Source organism: Borostomias antarcticus (assembly GCF_949987555.1).
Source record: "Borostomias antarcticus genome assembly, chromosome: 15".
Taxonomy (NCBI): Eukaryota; Metazoa; Chordata; class Actinopteri; order Stomiiformes; family Stomiidae; genus Borostomias; species Borostomias antarcticus.
The window spans coordinates 3131272-3147070 of NC_140248.1; the positions used below are offsets into that span (position 1 = coordinate 3131272).

Sequence of the window (15799 nt, forward strand, 5' to 3'; positions counted from 1 at the left end):
TGTGCTCTGTGCTATAATATCAACCTTGTTAGTACAGTACTAATACTGTCTGCTCTGTGCTATAATATCAACCTTGTTAGTACAGTACTAATACTGTCTGCTCTGTGCTATAATATCAACCTGGTTAGTACAGTACTAATACTGTCTGCTCTGTGCTATAATATCAACCTGGTTAGTACAGTACTAATACTGTCTGTTCTGTGCTATAATATCAACCTGGTTAGTACAGTACTAATACTGTGTGCTCTGTGCTATAATATCAACCTTGTTAGTACAGTACTAATACTGTGTGCTCTGTGCTATAATATCAACCTGGTTAGTACAGTACTAATACTGTCTGCTCTGTGCTATAATATCAACCTTGTTAGTACAGTACTAATACTGTGTGCTCTGTGCTATAATATCAACCTGGTTAGTACAGTACTAATACTGTCTGCTCTGTGCTATAATATCAACCTGGTTAGTACAGTACTAATACTGTGTGCTCTGTGCTATAATATCAACCTGGTTAGTACAGTACTAATACTGTGTGCTCTGTGCTATAATATCAACCTGGTTAGTACAGTACTAATACTGTCTGCTCTGTGCTATAATATCAACCTTGTTAGTACAGTACTAATACTGTGTGCTCTGTGCTATAATATCAACCTGGTTAGTACAGTACTAATACTGTCTGCTCTGTGCTATAATATCAACCTTGTTAGTACAGTACTAATACTGTCTGCTCTGTGCTATAATATCAACCTGGTTAGTACAGTACTAATACTGTCTGCTCTGTGCTATAATATCAACCTGGTTAGTACAGTACTAATACTGTGTGCTCTGTGCTATAATATCAACCTGGTTAGTACAGTACTAATACCGTCTGCTCTGTGCTATAATATCAACCTGGTTAGTACAGTACTAATACTGTGTGCTCTGTGCTATAATATCAACCTTGTTAGTACAGTACTAATACTGTGTGCTCTGTGCTATAATATCAACCTGGTTAGTACAGTACTAATACTGTGTGCTCTGTGCTATAATATCAACCTTGTTAGTACAGTACTAATACTGTGCTCTGTGCTATAATATCAACCTGGTTAGTACAGTACTAATACTGTCTGCTCTGTGCTATAATATCAACCTGGTTAGTACAGTACTAATACTGTGTGCTCTGTGCTATAATATCAACCTTGTTAGTACAGTACTAATACTGTGCTCTGTGCTATAATATCAACCTTGTTAGTACAGTACTAATACTGTCTGCTCTGTGCTATAATATCAACCTGGTTAGTACAGTACTAATACTGTGTGCTCTGTGCTATAATATCAACCTGGTTAGTACAGTACTAATACTGTGTGCTCTGTGCTATAATATCAACCTGGTTAGTACAGTACTAATACTGTCTGTTCTGTGCTATAATATCAACCTGGTTAGTACAGTACTAATACTGTGTGCTCTGTGCTATTATATCAACCTTGTTAGTACAGTACTAATACTGTGTGCTCTGTGCTATAATATCAACCTGGTTAGTACAGTACTAATACTGTGTGCTCTGTGCTATAATATCAACCTGGTTAGTACAGTACTAATACTGTCTGTTCTGTGCTATAATATCAACCTGGTTAGTACAGTACTAATACTGTGTTCTCTGTGCTATAATATCAACCTTGTTAGTACAGTACTAATACTGTGTGCTCTGTGCTATAATATCAACCTGGTTAGTACAGTACTAATACTGTCTGCTCTGTGCTATAATATCAACCTGGTTAGTACAGTACTAATACTGTCTGCTCTGTGCTATAATATCAACCTTGTTAGTACAGTACTAATACTGTCTGCTCTGTGCTATAATATCAACCTGGTTAGTACAGTACTAATACTGTGTGCTCTGTGCTATAATATCAACCTGGTTAGTACAGTACTAATACTGTGTGCTCTGTGCTATAATATCAACCTTGTTAGTACAGTACTAATACTGTGTGCTCTGTGCTATAATATCAACCTTGTTAGTACAGTACTAATACTGTCTGCTCTGTGCTATAATATCAACCTTGTTAGTACAGTACTAATACTGTCTGCTCTGTGCTATAATATCAACCTGGTTAGTACAGTACTAATACTGTCTGCTCTGTGCTATAATATCAACCTGGTTAGTACAGTACTAATACTGTCTGTTCTGTGCTATAATATCAACCTGGTTAGTACAGTACTAATACTGTGTGCTCTGTGCTATAATATCAACCTTGTTAGTACAGTACTAATACTGTGTGCTCTGTGCTATAATATCAACCTGGTTAGTACAGTACTAATACTGTCTGCTCTGTGCTATAATATCAACCTTGTTAGTACAGTACTAATACTGTGTGCTCTGTGCTATAATATCAACCTGGTTAGTACAGTACTAATACTGTCTGCTCTGTGCTATAATATCAACCTGGTTAGTACAGTACTAATACTGTGTGCTCTGTGCTATAATATCAACCTGGTTAGTACAGTACTAATACTGTGTGCTCTGTGCTATAATATCAACCTGGTTAGTACAGTACTAATACTGTCTGCTCTGTGCTATAATATCAACCTTGTTAGTACAGTACTAATACTGTGTGCTCTGTGCTATAATATCAACCTGGTTAGTACAGTACTAATACTGTCTGCTCTGTGCTATAATATCAACCTTGTTAGTACAGTACTAATACTGTCTGCTCTGTGCTATATATCAACCTGGTTAGTACAGTACTAATACTGTCTGCTCTGTGCTATAATATCAACCTGGTTAGTACAGTACTAATACTGTGTGCTCTGTGCTATAATATCAACCTGGTTAGTACAGTACTAATACCGTCTGCTCTGTGCTATAATATCAACCTGGTTAGTACAGTACTAATACTGTGTGCTCTGTGCTATAATATCAACCTTGTTAGTACAGTACTAATACTGTGTGCTCTGTGCTATAATATCAACCTGGTTAGTACAGTACTAATACTGTGTGCTCTGTGCTATAATATCAACCTTGTTAGTACAGTACTAATACTGTGCTCTGTGCTATAATATCAACCTGGTTAGTACAGTACTAATACTGTCTGCTCTGTGCTATAATATCAACCTGGTTAGTACAGTACTAATACTGTGTGCTCTGTGCTATAATATCAACCTTGTTAGTACAGTACTAATACTGTGCTCTGTGCTATAATATCAACCTTGTTAGTACAGTACTAATACTGTCTGCTCTGTGCTATAATATCAACCTGGTTAGTACAGTACTAATACTGTGTGCTCTGTGCTATAATATCAACCTGGTTAGTACAGTACTAATACTGTGTGCTCTGTGCTATAATATCAACCTGGTTAGTACAGTACTAATACTGTCTGTCTGTGCTATAATATCAACCTGGTTAGTACAGTACTAATACTGTGTGCTCTGTGCTATAATATCAACCTTGTTAGTAAGTACTAATACTGTGTGCTCTGTGCTATAATATCAACCTGGTTAGTACAGTACTAATACTGTCTGCTCTGTGCTATAATATCAACCTTGTTAGTACAGTACTAATACTGTGTGCTCTGTGCTATAATATCAACCTGGTTAGTACAGTACTAATACTGTCTGCTCTGTGCTATAATATCAACCTGGTTAGTACAGTACTAATACTGTCTGCTCTGTGCTATAATATCAACCTGGTTAGTACAGTACTAATACTGTCGTGCTCTGTGCTATAATATCAACCTGGTTAGTACAGTACTAATACTGTCTGCTCTGTGCTATAATATCAACCTGGTTAGTACAGTACTAATACTGTGTGCTCTGTGCTATAATATCAACCTGGTTAGTACAGTACCTAATCTGTCTGCTCTGTGCTATAATATCAACCTGGTTAGTACAGTACTAATACTGTGTGCTCTGTGCTATAATATCAACCTGGTTAGTACAGTACTAATACTGTCTGCTCTGTGCTATAATATCAACCTTGTTAGTACAGTACTAATACTGTGTGCTCTGTGCTATAATATCAACCTTGTTAGTACAGTACTAATACTGTCTGCTCTGTGCTATAATATCAATCTTGTTAGTACAGTACTAATACTGTCTGCTCTGTGCTATAATATCAACCTGGTTAGTACAGTACTAATACTGTGTGCTCTGTGCTATAATATCAACCTTGTTAGTACAGTACTAATACTGTCTGCTCTGTGCTATAATATCAACCTGGTTAGTACAGTACTAATACTGTCTGCTCTGTGCTATAATATCAACCTGGTTAGTACAGTACTAATACTGTCTGCTCTGTGCTATAATATCAACCTTGTTAGTACAGTACTAATACTGTGTGCTCTGTGCTATAATATCAACCTGGTTAGTACAGTACTAATACTGTGTGCTCTGTGCTATAATATCAACCTGGTTAGTACAGTACTAATACTGTCTGTTCTGTGCTATAATATCAACCTGGTTAGTACAGTACTAATACTGTGTGCTCTGTGCTATAATATCAACCTGGTTAGTACAGTACTAATACTGTGTGCTCTGTGCTATAATATCAACCTTGTTAGTACAGTACTAATACTGTCTGCTCTGTGCTATAATATCAACCTGGTTAGTACAGTACTAATACTGTGTGCTCTGTGCTATAATATCAACCTGGTTAGTACAGTACTAATACTGTCTGCTCTGTGCTATAATATCAACCTGGTTAGTACAGTACTAATACTGTGTGCTCTGTGCTATAATATCAACCTGGTTAGTACAGTACTAATACTGTCTGCTCTGTGCTATAATATCAACCTGGTTAGTACAGTACTAATACTGTCTTCTCTGTGCTATAATATCAACCTGGTTAGTACAGTACTAATACTGTCTGCTCTGTGCTATAATATCAACCTGGTTAGTACAGTACTAATAATACTGTGTTCTCTGTGCTATAATATCAACCTTGTTAGTACAGTACTAATACTGTGTGCTCTGTGCTATAATATCAACCTGGTTAGTACAGTACTAATACTGTGTGCTCTGTGCTATAATATCAACCTTGTTAGTACAGTACTAATACTGTCTGCTCTGTGCTATAATATCAACCTGGTTAGTACAGTACTAATACTGTCTGCTCTGTGCTATAATATCAACCTGGTTAGTACAGTACTAATACTGTCTGTGCTATAATATCAACCTGGTTAGTACAGTACTAATACTGTCTGCTCTGTGCTATAATATCAACCTGGTTAGTACAGTACTAATACTGTGCTCTGTGCTATAATATCAACCTTGTTAGTACAGTACTAATACTGTCTGCTCTGCTATAATATCAACCTGGTTAGTACAGTACTAATACTGTCTGCTCTGTGCTATAATATCAACCTTGTTAGTACAGTACTAATACTGTCTGCTCTGTGCTATAATATCAACCTGGTTAGTACAGTACTAATACTGTCTGCTCTGTGCTATAATATCAACCTGGTTAGTACAGTACTAATACTGTCTGTGCTATAATATCAACCTTGTTAGTACAGTACTAATACTGTGTGCTCTGTGCTATAATATCAACCTTGTTAGTACAGTACTAATACTGTCTGCTCTGTGCTATAATATCAACCTGGTTAGTACAGTACTAATACTGTGCTCTGTGCTATAATATCAACCTTGTTAGTACAGTACTAATACTGTGCTCTGTGCTATAATATCAACCTGGTTAGTACAGTACTAATACTGTCTGCTCTGCTATAATATCAACCTGGTTAGTACAGTACTAATACTGTCTGCTCTGTGCTATAATATCAACCTGGTTAGTACAGTACTAATACTGTCTGTGCTATAATATCAACCTGGTTAGTACAGTACTAATACTGTCTGCTCTGTGCTATAATATCAACCTGGTTAGTACAGTACTAATACTGTGCTCTGTGCTATAATATCAACCTTGTTAGTACAGTACTAATACTGTCTGCTCTGCTATAATATCAACCTGGTTAGTACAGTACTAATACTGTCTGCTCTGTGCTATAATATCAACCTGGTTAGTACAGTACTAATACTGTCTGCTCTGTGCTATAATATCAACCTTGTTAGTACAGTACTAATACTGTCTGCTCTGTGCTATAATATCAACCTGGTTAGTACAGTACTAATACTGTCTGTGCTATAATATCAACCTGGTTAGTACAGTACTAATACTGTCTGCTCTGTGCTATAATATCAACCTGGTTAGTACAGTACTAATACTGTGCTCTGTGCTATAATATCAACCTTGTTAGTACAGTACTAATACTGTCTGCTCTGCTATAATATCAACCTGGTTAGTACAGTACTAATACTGTCTGCTCTGTGCTATAATATCAACCTGGTTAGTACAGTACTAATACTGTCTGCTCTGTGCTATAATATCAACCTGGTTAGTACAGTACCAATACTGTGTGCTCTGTGCTATAATATCAACCTGGTTAGTACAGTACTAATACTGTCTGCTCTGTGCTATAATATCAACCTGGTTAGTACAGTACTAATACTGTCTGCTCTGTGCTATAATATCAACCTGGTTAGTACAGTACTAATACTGTCTGCTCTGTGCTATAATATCAACCTGGTTAGTACAGTACTAATACTGTAGAACAGCGATTCCACCCTTTAAACTACAACATAGCATGCAGCACGACCATTATCCCACAGATGAAGATCCTGTCTGGTTAAGGTTAGTGTTAAATGTGAGCTATTGAACTCCCACTCTTCCTGCAGCACATACAGAATATGCATAGTAACTACAGTAAATACCTGAGTACCAACCAGGTTCACAGCGGTTAATATTGACTCAACAGGTGAGAATTTGATCTCCAATTCCTCGTCCAGTTAAAATGCTGCCTAATTGCACCTAGTCTAAGCAGCGAAAGACAAATGGGTTTCAGGCACGTCATTATTCACTGCTGTTAGCCTGTTATCCTCTCTTGCATTTAAATGATGGTAATCGTCCTGTCCCCAGGCCCACAGCTGTCATTCAGAAGGTTTTTTTATGGCCAGGTTCAGACCAAGTGATTGTCCTGGAAGCACACCATGTTTAACCATTTTAACAATGAACTCCAAGCGCTCCCTAACCAGGGCCTTATCAGTGCAAGCCTGTCCTCAGATATCCAGATATGCGTTGAGAAACTGAAATGTGTTTGATGTCTGGATGTATCTACTGAGGAGTTTTGGGGTAAGTGGAACCTGAGAATGGAGAATGGAAACATGGTAACCTCTACAAAACCAGACATAAACATCACAGCTAGTGAGAGCGCTACGCACGCATATCCATCCCCCAGTAGCAGTTGGCAGCAGCAGCCTGCGTCTTGTCAGAGGCCCTCCCAGCAGCGTGGCCTGTCCCCCAGGGGAGCGCCGGGGCAGAGCTATATAAAGACACGGAGAGCAGCTGTGCACAGGGGCCGGCGGGAGACAGGCTGCTACGGAGGGGTGGAAGGAACAAACAGTGCAGACAGCTCACTTTGAGCCCCAGACGCCCACATTCCAAAGCTGTAACACTAGTGAGAGAGGAGGAGGTGAGTGATGGTCTGGCACCTCCAGATGTCTGCAAATTCGCCGTCCAATAAATTCCTCATATTGTGTGTTGGATAGCTGAGCAGTATAGGCATGTGTGATCACACCAACAGTCACATACAGAACACATTACAGCTTCTGAATTTGGAAACATTGAAATGTATGGAAAGCACTTTACCTTTTTAGAGTTTCAAATGAATTTACTCATGAACCTCATTCATCAAAAGTCAAAAGGGGCCATTTATTTGGACATACAAAAAATAAAGAGTTATTTTCAATAGGAATGTGAGAGTTACAGTACTGTTGTCAAAATCACTAATGTCCCCATTCCTGTTACAATCAAATCACAAATACATTTAAAACAAGTATTCAACATCCAACACTCAGGAATACGTTTGGAACAATATATTTACACAACACACTCATGCATAAGGAATACACCTGCCCCATACATTGTGGTGTGTGTGTGTGTGTGTGTGTGTGTGTGTAACTGTGTATGTAACTGTGTGTGTGTGTGTGTGTGTGTGTAACTGTGTATGTAACTGTGTGTGTGTGTGTCACTGTGTATGTAACTGTATGTGTGTGTGTGTATGTAACTGTATGTGTGTGTGTGTGTAACTGTATGTGTGTGTGTGTGTGTGTGTGTGTGTGTGTTCTAGGCTAAACTACCACCAACACTGGAGGCAATTACAATACAAAGCACCACACAGCAAATAATAATCAGTATTTTCTTCTGCACGATCAGAAATAGTAAATTGATTCCACGCAGCATGAAAAATAGAGGAGAAATTGGTCACCTGTTATGTTAGGAAAACGTTAATATCACAACTATAATGCAAACATTCATTCAAAATTTAAGACAGGGAGCAAAACCTGTGTAGCTGTTCCTGCTATACATTATTATTATTATTATTATATTATTATTACAAACATATCAATGGCTGCAGACACACAGATGTACACTTTAGTTCTGATTTGAGATCATGTATTAGTGTGATAGCTCTTAATTAAATCGTTTTCCATAGAGGGAAGAGCACACACACTTACACCATGGACCCCCCTGTACATGCAACACTCAACAGGCAACTCCACAACACACTACTGAGCTGTTATTGATTAGCAGCATGTTCCGTCCAACCTGAACCCTAACACTTAGCTACTGTGTCTCTGTGATTCCCAATAAGGCTTGGTAATGCAGTGAACAGAATCGTGGACATTATTATAGTTAGAAATGAGCTAATATTGAGCTAATAATGAGCTAATAATGAGCTAATATTGTGCTAATAATGAGCTAATATTGAGCTAATAATGAGCTAATAATGAGCTAATAATGAGCTAATATTGAGCTTATATTAAGCTAATATTGAGCTAATATTGAGCTAATAATGAGCTAATAATGAGCTAATATTGAGCTAATAATGAGCTAATATTGAGCTAATAATGAGCTAATATTGAGCTAATATTGAGCTAATAATGAGCTAATAATGAGCTAACAATGAGCTAATAATGAGCTAATATTGAGCTAATAATGAGCTAATATTGAGCTAATAATGAGCTAATATTGAGCTAATATTGAGCTAATAATGAGCTAATAATGAGCTAATAATGAGCTAATAATGAGCTAATATTGAGCTAATATTGAGCTAATAATGAGCTAATATTGAGCTAATATTGAGCTAATAATGAGCTAATAATGAGCTAATATTGAGCTAATATTGTGATATTTTGTGAACACCCCTTATTAGACAGTTGAGACCAACTCTATAGGACAGAGCGTTGTATCTGCTCTATGTAGCCTAATACTGTAACAGATTGGATTACGAGGACGACTGCGAGCTTAGTGATGCTAATATTCATCAAGCAGCCTGAACCCTGACATGTAGAGCCCTGTTTTGACCAGGAGGTGGCGATGTCTTCCAGAGAGAGCTTTGAGGAGAGGGATGAGAAAGCCAGCTCACCCAGTTCACCCACAGCCCTTTCATCCTGACTACTGACTATTACGATTTGATGATAAACGATATTTGATTGATAAACGATCTGTAAGGATAACTTTTCACCAGAATAAAAGAGCGCCAGCTGTTACAGTTCAGTATGTTTGTGTTGCATAAGAGAGAGGCCGAGAAAGAGGTTGATATTAAACAATATAATGATATCAAACATCAAATCAATATAATATCAAAATACCCCCCCTTGGCTACAGTATGACTAGGTTAACGTAGGTCAAAGCCAGGCTGCCTGCATGAAAAACACTACAATCTGATTTGACTTCTATTCTTATCAACTATTCAGTGAAGGCGGCGGAAATTCATTTCCTGGATTAAAAAGATGACGCAGGCGTGAATGACTGTCCGATTCACACACGGTGATTTCAATCACTCATTCACTGTCTGATTTGAATGTCCACGAGACTGCGTCCAACACTAGAGGTGTGTGAGGTGACTGAGAGCTCATTCCTGTCCGAACGCTACCACCTACAGGTCTGTCCTCTGATTGGCCTTCAAAGCACAGACCAAGCGATGGAGACCAAAGGGCGAATTCACTAAAGGATTGCGCAGCTTTTCCTGACGCAAAGCCTGTGCAAATAAGTCAAAAATTATGTTTGCTATTCACAAAGCCCTCGCAAAGGGTGAAATACGGTGTTAACTGCGTTGCGTTCGTCATTGCGTTGCTCTGCGCCGGTGTTATTAGCTGACATTTAAATTAGGTAATATGGGCGGAGAATGTTCCCCTTTCTATGCAAATGAACATTATTGCAAAACCCGCCCAATTCACAAACATCGGCGCAAATTGCCTCACGCAGTTAAAGTGAAATTAATACCGTTTTCAGAAACGTGGTGGTATTTAAGCGCAAGGGGTGTGTCGCGGCCAGCCTGTCCGCTGATCATGGCAGCAGTGATTGTTGCGAGGCAAAGGCATCGCAATGCCAGGCATGTTGTTCGTGAGAGAATATTTAGAAGAAGGTCACTTTTTGATTTAACACTAGAACCACCGCGGTAACTGTTTGGACACCAGAGCGCGCAGCTCTTCAGCCAACTGGAGGATGAAGTCGCGTCTGGGGAGGCTCAGTTGACTATGCGTCTCTCCACCCGTCCCCAGCGAGTCCAAGCTCCCCCAATGAATATAATAGCCTACATAGCACGAAACTGTGCGTATAATAGTCTATACGCGAAACTGCGCATTCCCTATAGCTGTTCATTGAACGGCTGGGGGCCGATATAGGTAGGCCTATAAATACATAAATAAAAACATAGCCTACACAATATTTGTTTTATTTCAATGGTCTTGAAAATATTTTGCTTTTGTATCATAGGTGACGGCAGGTATCATCTTCAGCCATGGATGATGACTCCCGTGCGTAATCCTTCCAACGTTGGAGAGGCGGCGTACAACTGGGCTCACATCAGGACGCGCGGTGTGATTCCCTACTAACACAGTGGGTTGCAGCAACGTTGCACATAAGTTGTACTTAGGTAAGTTGCAACGTTACCATCAGGCGATGTTGTGACAACGTCCATCTAAGGTCGAAAATAACTTTACCATCCTAAGTCTAATTAGACTTTTCTGCAACGTTGCAGAAACATTTGCAATATGGGTCCCTGCAACGTCATTAAATAAACGTTGCAGTGACGTTGGATTAAAGTCCTATTAGGCTAGCATTAGGATTGCTATCGGGCTATCCCGTGACGTCACTGCTTGCTGGTTCACAGTTAAAGTAAGCAGGATTCTTTGCCAAACTGCTCCTGTCTTTTTAAAAAAAATTAAATTTTCGCTTATATCCTTCATATTGTACTGTATGTTGAGGTTAATAACGCATCTTAGAAATGTTATTGATTGTATATTTCCCTGTTTGTTATAAATTGAATGCTTTTTCATTAATTAAAAAAAAGTCTAACTTTTCGGTGTCGACCAAGATATCATTTTTCAAAAGACGTGTCGAGAAAACCCATTCATTCTCTCGGCATTATGGAACGCTTCCACTAGGGGGCGATGAGATCACTTTCCCTCCCTATAGATGGGTTCGCCGCCTACGTCACAGCAGAGCGAGCACGCAGCCTCGGTAAAAAGGAACGAGCGAACGAGGAACGAACTCGCTAGCCACAGTAGCTACGTTTCGTGTAGCTAATTATGCCTCAAAGCTGCTGTGCTGTGAACTGTACAAACAGAAAAGAACAAGATGATGGCCTCAGATTCTTCAGCATCCCCTCGAGATGTCCCCCTTTTCAGAGGAACCACCGAAAGCTGTGGTTTAAAGCCATAAAGAGAGCAGATTGGGGACCAACAACACCACAGTGTGGTCCGCACTTCAGATCTGGTAAGTTATACCAGTTACCTCGGGGGTTTTTTCCTCATCAAATTACATTGATTTGACTGTTGGTTTAGCTATTTATTTGTTTACTTACCGGTAATAATTTAAGTAAACAGAAGTAACTCATAACCTGCACGCTAAACTAAGTTCAGGAATTGGAAGCCTAATGATAGCTAGCTAACGTTAGCTAACGCTAGCTACCACGCTAGCACGCTACCACGCTAGCACGCTACCACGCTAGCACGCTACCACGCTAGCACGCTACCACGCTAGCACGCTACCACGCTAGCACGCTACCACGCTAGCACGCTACCACGCAATCTAAAATGGCCGCTGGACTGAGGGAAATGTTTGTTTGCCACATTAGTAGTATCGGTGTGTATTGTTGGAGTTCGAGTCAAAAACAGGCGTTCCTGTTAAAACTGCGAGTAGTAACGCGTGATTCACGGGCCTTATACATTTATTCTGTGCACTGCAGTGGCTAATGCCTAAACTAGCTTCATGTTTCCCACACGATTGATTGATGATTGACCGCCATTGACCGCATCTGTCCTGGGCCGGCAGAGAATCAAAAAAAAAGAATAGAATAGTGGCGTGTCACTAATTACTTATCGGCTGTAATGACTTGTTGAATTGTTGTTTTAGTCGCTTCTTCCCCTCTGCCTACTTTCCCATAGGGTCCTTGTGTGTTTATAAACTTAATATTTTTTTGTTTATTGGGCAGACTATTGCAGTGTGGAGTTTCTGGGGGAGGACACTGTCGGTTGTCCCAGTATCCTGGCTCTCCAAAAAGGATGGGGTAAGAACATGTTTGTGTGATTGGTGTGCTACTTTTCAATTGTACAGGGAAGCGGCTACTAATGGTTTCACTCACAGTTGCAGATGTGTTCCTGGCCAATGAATGAGTCAGCCAACGGATAAAGAGCTGTGTGGAACCTAACCCTGGCTGGGCGCTCCACAGAGTCCGGGTTTTCCCAAAGTCCACAACTGGTACTGTTTGCATTTTAAGCTATTAAAAAATACTGATGGGGGTGGGGGGAAGATCATGACTCATTATTCTGAGGAAAAAAGGATGGCTGAAATGTATTGATTATGGTACTTTATGCACACAGATCATTACGAAGGTGCCAGGCTCATGGCAAAAGTCTTTGAGCAGCAGTCGTCAATGGACGAGTGCCAAGACGTTCGAAAGAGACGGCGCAACACACGCTATCACTCCAGTGACGAAGGTAATATGCTAAAGTGCATTCAACAGTCCCAAAAGAGTAGTACTTTTGAAATCGAGTAATCTGAGCTAATTTACTGATATTCCACTACATATTCCAAGCCCCGGGCAGCCATTGGTCCCCACTATGCAGGCCAAAGACCAGGTGCCAGGTGCCGGAGTTGAAAGGCCTCTGCCAGCGGTCCAGTACAATCCACGTGTGCTGTACAATCCAGGTATGCATGTTTGTGTTGAAATGAAATGTCTATGCCTACTGCACACTGATAGTTGGACTATTTTTTATTTATTTTGAATACCATTTTACTCATCTTGCAGATTTTCCAAGCTTGTCCCATATGGGCGAGCGGAGCCCAGGCCCCATGTATAGCATGCAGGGATATATTTTGAGTTTCATTTAGTTTTATGTCAATGTACTTATAGCCACATCTGTGTTTATCTAGATTTCCAGAGGTCTGTACATCAGCAGTTCTCAGAGATGCGGGAGCAACTCCGTGAGCTTGCACGGACTGTGAGGGAACTGGCCCAGAGCATGCGGCCTAGGGAGTCTGGAGCCCAGGGAGAAGTGCTGGATGTACTGAACCCTGCCCAAACGGACGAGGAGCTGCAGGGCTGTGAGGCCAGGTTGAAGGACCGGGAACATCAGAGGAAGATGGTGAGTGTCTGCAGGGCAGAACTTTGTCTTATTTTTGCAGTGCAGGGAAGGGTACAGTAAATGACTGTCTTTGTTTTGCAGACACAATACCTAGGTGCCATTGGTGGCAGAGACTTGGCGGACACAGTCCGGCGGGTGCTGTCAGCTGTAGCCACACATGCGGTGTGGAGCGCCTACAGTGTGCACGGGAAGAAGGGGAAGAAGCCACTGAAGAGTATGACACTCTTCAATGTTCTAACACGTAAGAAATGGTTCATATTTTGAATATTTTTTAATACATTGTCTTTGTTCCATGACCGATGTGAATTGAAACCATTACCTTTCTTGATAACTTAAAGGTGCAGTGATGGTCTCCATGCCAAAGGCTACGATGGCGGAGGTGGCCGCCCAGCTGCAGGAGACATTGAAACATGCCCCTGCTAAATGCAGAAGGGTAAGTGATGTCTTTTTTTTTGGTTTCTCCTACCCAGTGACACTGCATGGTTCCAAAGATTGTGTACCACTTTTTTGTGCATGTATGTGCGTTGTGTATTTACGGCCATTTCATTGTGTCTTTAGGTATCTGCAGAAGTCCGCCTGAGCACAGCCCATCGAAGAACAGTCCATCTGAGCACTCCCCAGCATACTGATGAGGAAGACTTCCCTTCCTAGCTGCCCCCCAACCCATCTGACACCCACCCGCAGCCCATCTGAGCACAGCAACCCACCCCCCCCCCAGCCTATCTGAGCACAGCCTGCCATTTTTTGTAAATACTTTTTTGTAAATAACTGTTTTTTTTGTTTTTTTTAATACTTTTTGTTTTTAAAATTGTTTATCATTTGTAGGCTAGATATTGTGTACTTTTTTTAATAAAATAAATTGTTCTTGACTGAATGGTGTTGTGTCATAACTTTTGTCCCATAATTTTGCTTGCTGCATTGACTATGACATTAATAGGCTCTTTGCACAAGCTCCACTACTTCCTGACACTCTACAGGCGTATTTCTTTCCTGGCCTATACTAGTGGATGGAAGTGATTGATCAGGTGTGCTGCACACCGGATTCATGGCAATTGCTATCCAATAGTATAGGACGGTAAAGAAATATGCCTGTAGAGTTTCAGGAAGTAGTGGCGCTTGTGCAAGGAGCAGATTTGTTTTGTAATGCAAATTATAAATGTAGCCAACGGAAGTGTAGACCACGTTGCAGCAACGTAACAAAGTAATATATAAACGTGTATACAACGTTGCAGCAATATACATCGAAATCATCGCGGAAATCACAACGTTGTGTGGACATTGCAGGCACGTTGCAGACACGTTGGACCTGCACGTTGCAGCAACTTGTGTGCAGATACCGCGTTTGCGTTGCATGCATGTTTAACTTGACGTTGAGTGGACCATACCAAAGTCTAAATTGCACGTTTCTGCAACATTGCTGCAACCTGATTGTGTTAGTAGGGTTGGGTGCACAGTTGGAATCCTGAAAAGCCGTTTAGATGCCTAGATCGTACCGGTGGGGCAATGTTATACACTCCCCCAAAAGTATGCCAGATCATCGTGCTGCAACTTGCATAACATAAAATGACAATTTTTCCTTTGTTCGTCTTTTTAAATCATTCCACCTCCGTTTGCAGTCTTCCGCGTGTACACACACAAATGGCACTGACTGATTGGGAAATTAAACCCCAAATATGATTTTTTGCTGCAGTCGTGATATTTTTTGCCGAAAGTTGTGAGACATGTTTTTGAACCTCGTCCGTGAGGCCTTCAAGTTCGCTGTCTGAAAATCGTATCTTTCTTTTTCTGTCTGCCATCGTCCAATGATATGCATACGAGTTGTATGCGCTGTATGCGCAGTATTTATAGTCATTTCATATATCAGCAGCAAATTGCACTCAGCCGCAAACACCGAATGGGCGTGTTTGCGCTGGGATATTATTAGCGCAATGTCTTTAGTGAATAGGTTTTTAAAACGGAGCACATAGCGGGCGCAACTGACGCGCAATATTATGGTGCAATTAGCGGGCGCAATTTGCTTTAGTGAATTCGCCCCCAAGTGTGCTTGGTTTGCTCTAGTGAGCTTAGCATGGACGGACAATATTGGAATGTCATTGGATTTAAACCATACATTAGAC

The 15799-nt window shown here is 40.5% G+C and overlaps 1 protein-coding gene across 1 annotated transcript in view; it reads right to left on the bottom strand.

Moving 5' to 3' along the window:
• Window positions 1–8154: 8154 nt before the first annotated feature.
• Window positions 8155–15799, bottom strand: part of LOC311318361 (syntaxin-1A) — a gene marked incomplete at both ends in the record, with an annotated part of 95837 nt that continues 88192 nt past the window's right edge. The window contains one exon of the mRNA XM_084449665.1: window positions 8155–8232. Within this exon, the coding sequence (XP_084305791.1) occupies window positions 8155–8232 (78 nt within the window). The remainder of the gene's footprint in view (window positions 8233–15799) is intronic.